General features: G+C 48.6%; 1 protein-coding gene across 3 annotated transcripts in view; it reads right to left on the reverse strand.

Annotated features, from left to right (window-relative positions):
• Positions 1-2,215, reverse strand: part of KIRREL3 (kin of IRRE like 3 (Drosophila)) — a 338,979-nt gene that overhangs the window by 168,295 nt on the left and 168,469 nt on the right. For all 3 annotated transcript variants that reach the window (XM_018561196.1, XM_018561194.1, XM_018561195.1), the window contains exon 5: positions 1,434-1,584. In XM_018561196.1, coding sequence (XP_018416698.1) covers positions 1,434-1,584 — 151 coding nt within the window. The remainder of the gene's footprint in view (positions 1-1,433; positions 1,585-2,215) is intronic.

The raw sequence follows: 2,215 nt of genomic DNA on the forward strand, positions 1-2,215 counted from the left end.
CCTTATCCCGCCGGGTGACTGTCCCCTCCTCTCTCTGCTGGCGTCCATCACTAAGATGGCTGCCGGTGATCGATCAAAAGTACGAACTTATCGAGTTGTGGGACCGCATGACTTCCGGTTTCCTCAGAACTACGATGTTTGCACACAAAACATGTTGTGCACGAGCGCCATCCACGGCATTGCCCTATACTGTACACATAGACCACAGCAATAAAGTTATAAAATGATCTAGGATGACAGTAAGCCAGCACGTTCTTTATCTCAGGTGCCCAACTCAAGCGGCGGCCATATTGAGTGGGGCACCGGAGATAAAGAACGCGCTGGCTTACTGTCATCCTACATCATTTTATAACTGTATTGCTGTGGTCTATGTGTATAGGGCAATGCCATGGATGCCGCTCGTGCACAACATGTTTTGTGTGCAAACATCGTAGTTCTGAGGAAACCGGAAGTCATGCGGTCCCACAACTCGATAAGTTAGCACTTTCGATACATCACCGGCAGGTATCAGAATACTGCCGCGCGATGACATAATCGCTCACGCGCGTGGTGACGTCACGCGCATGCGCAGCGACGTCTCGGCGGGGTGACACTCGGTTACCGCTCCGGGTGTCACCCAGCCTCGGGACGCCCCTGCTGTCCTCTCGTGTTTCCTAAACTGCAACTAAAGCGAAAGTAATTCTGTGAATCTGATGAGGTAAAAGACCAATGTATAGACATTTCCCCCACTGTACATTTTGCTGATAAATCCGTCCATCCTATTAAAATTTGACTGTACAATCTCCTTTAGACCCCGTTCACACCGCAGCAGTTTCGGCCGCACGGATCCGCCAACATGAACGATCCCATACATTGCTATGGGGACGTTCACGCGACCGCGCTAGATCCAAACCACCCCCCTGCCCGAACTGCTCCCTGGGCTATTTTTGCTGCGCTGGCCAGCGCAGTTTTTGGGCGTTTTTAATTGCGTTTCACTGCTGAAACGCAATGCAAAACTGCCAAAACCTCCCTTTTCAGATAAGCCCGGTAACCGCGCTGATCCGCAACCACCCTGGTGTGAATGGGCTCTTATATCTGCCAACAACTATGTAGTAGGGATGAACTCAGGTTCGGAACAAACACGGAAGGGAACACTTTCTGTTGGCACCCAAATCAGCTCCGTCCCGGGAATTCCCTGCTTGCAGCTGCATGTAAGCAAAGTGGCGGGATGCTGTGATGTCATTGCCCTTATATGGCCACATGTCTATATTTGGTCAACTGCATTGGACTTTACTCATATGGACATGTGGCCATATAAGGTCAACGAACCCAGCACAAGCATCCCGCCCCTTTGTTTATGTGTTTCCGCGAGGGACTGAATGTGGTGGCCCCCATGTCCCTCGCGGTTTCGGAGGAGCTCAGCTTTGGCCTGAAATTTATAGAGAAAAACTTACGTTGGATGTTGATGGTGACCGTTGTGTCTTTTCCTCCTGGAACCGCCTTATTAGTGGCACGACATGTGATGGACTGACCGTTCTCGATATCCGTGGGTGACACGAAGAGCGTGCTTGTTATACTTTCCCTCTTTCCATCCCGCTGTGTGGTCTGTAACACAAAGAGGACACGTTTCAGAAAAGTCATAGAAAAACACCAATAATCTGCCCTGCTAAGAAAAAAAAGAAGCAATGGATAGGCGTTCCCTATTCTTCCTTATCCAGCCACAGAGTCTCACTCTTTCTGCTTCATTCTTTTATCGTGTAAAATAAAAAAAACACAACAGGAACAGCAACCGGGCAGACTTGGGAACTTGGGCACAGAGATCTTGCCAATGGAAAGAAATAAGCAAGCAGCCAGAGGGTGAAATATAACATTTATTTAAACTAGCACTTTAAAATGTACCTGTCCTGACCTGCAAGGTTACAAATTGTCAGTAGGGTGCAAATGAGAGAACCCCGAAATGTCTGTCATTAGTTTATCTTCTAGAGTTCCCCGGAGCTTCAAAATGCGGAGAGGTTTATTATGCAAAAGGTGCTTTCTCCTATGAAGTGAGCGCTGTGGTCCTCCGCTATCATTATGACGGGCAGTCTCAGTGACCAGTTGTCATTATGTGGTAAATAAGAGGAGGCGGGCCAGATCGCCTTCCTAGATCAAGTCAGTATTTGCATAACAAAGCCCCTCCCACCTTCATGGGCCCAACTGGTACACTTTAAATATAAATACAACCAAGTACCCCCCC

The sequence above is a fragment of the Nanorana parkeri genome, unplaced genomic scaffold, assembly GCF_000935625.1.
Source record: "Nanorana parkeri isolate BGI_ZX_2015 unplaced genomic scaffold, ASM93562v1 scaffold506, whole genome shotgun sequence".
Lineage (NCBI taxonomy): Eukaryota > Metazoa > Chordata > Amphibia > Anura > Dicroglossidae > Nanorana > Nanorana parkeri.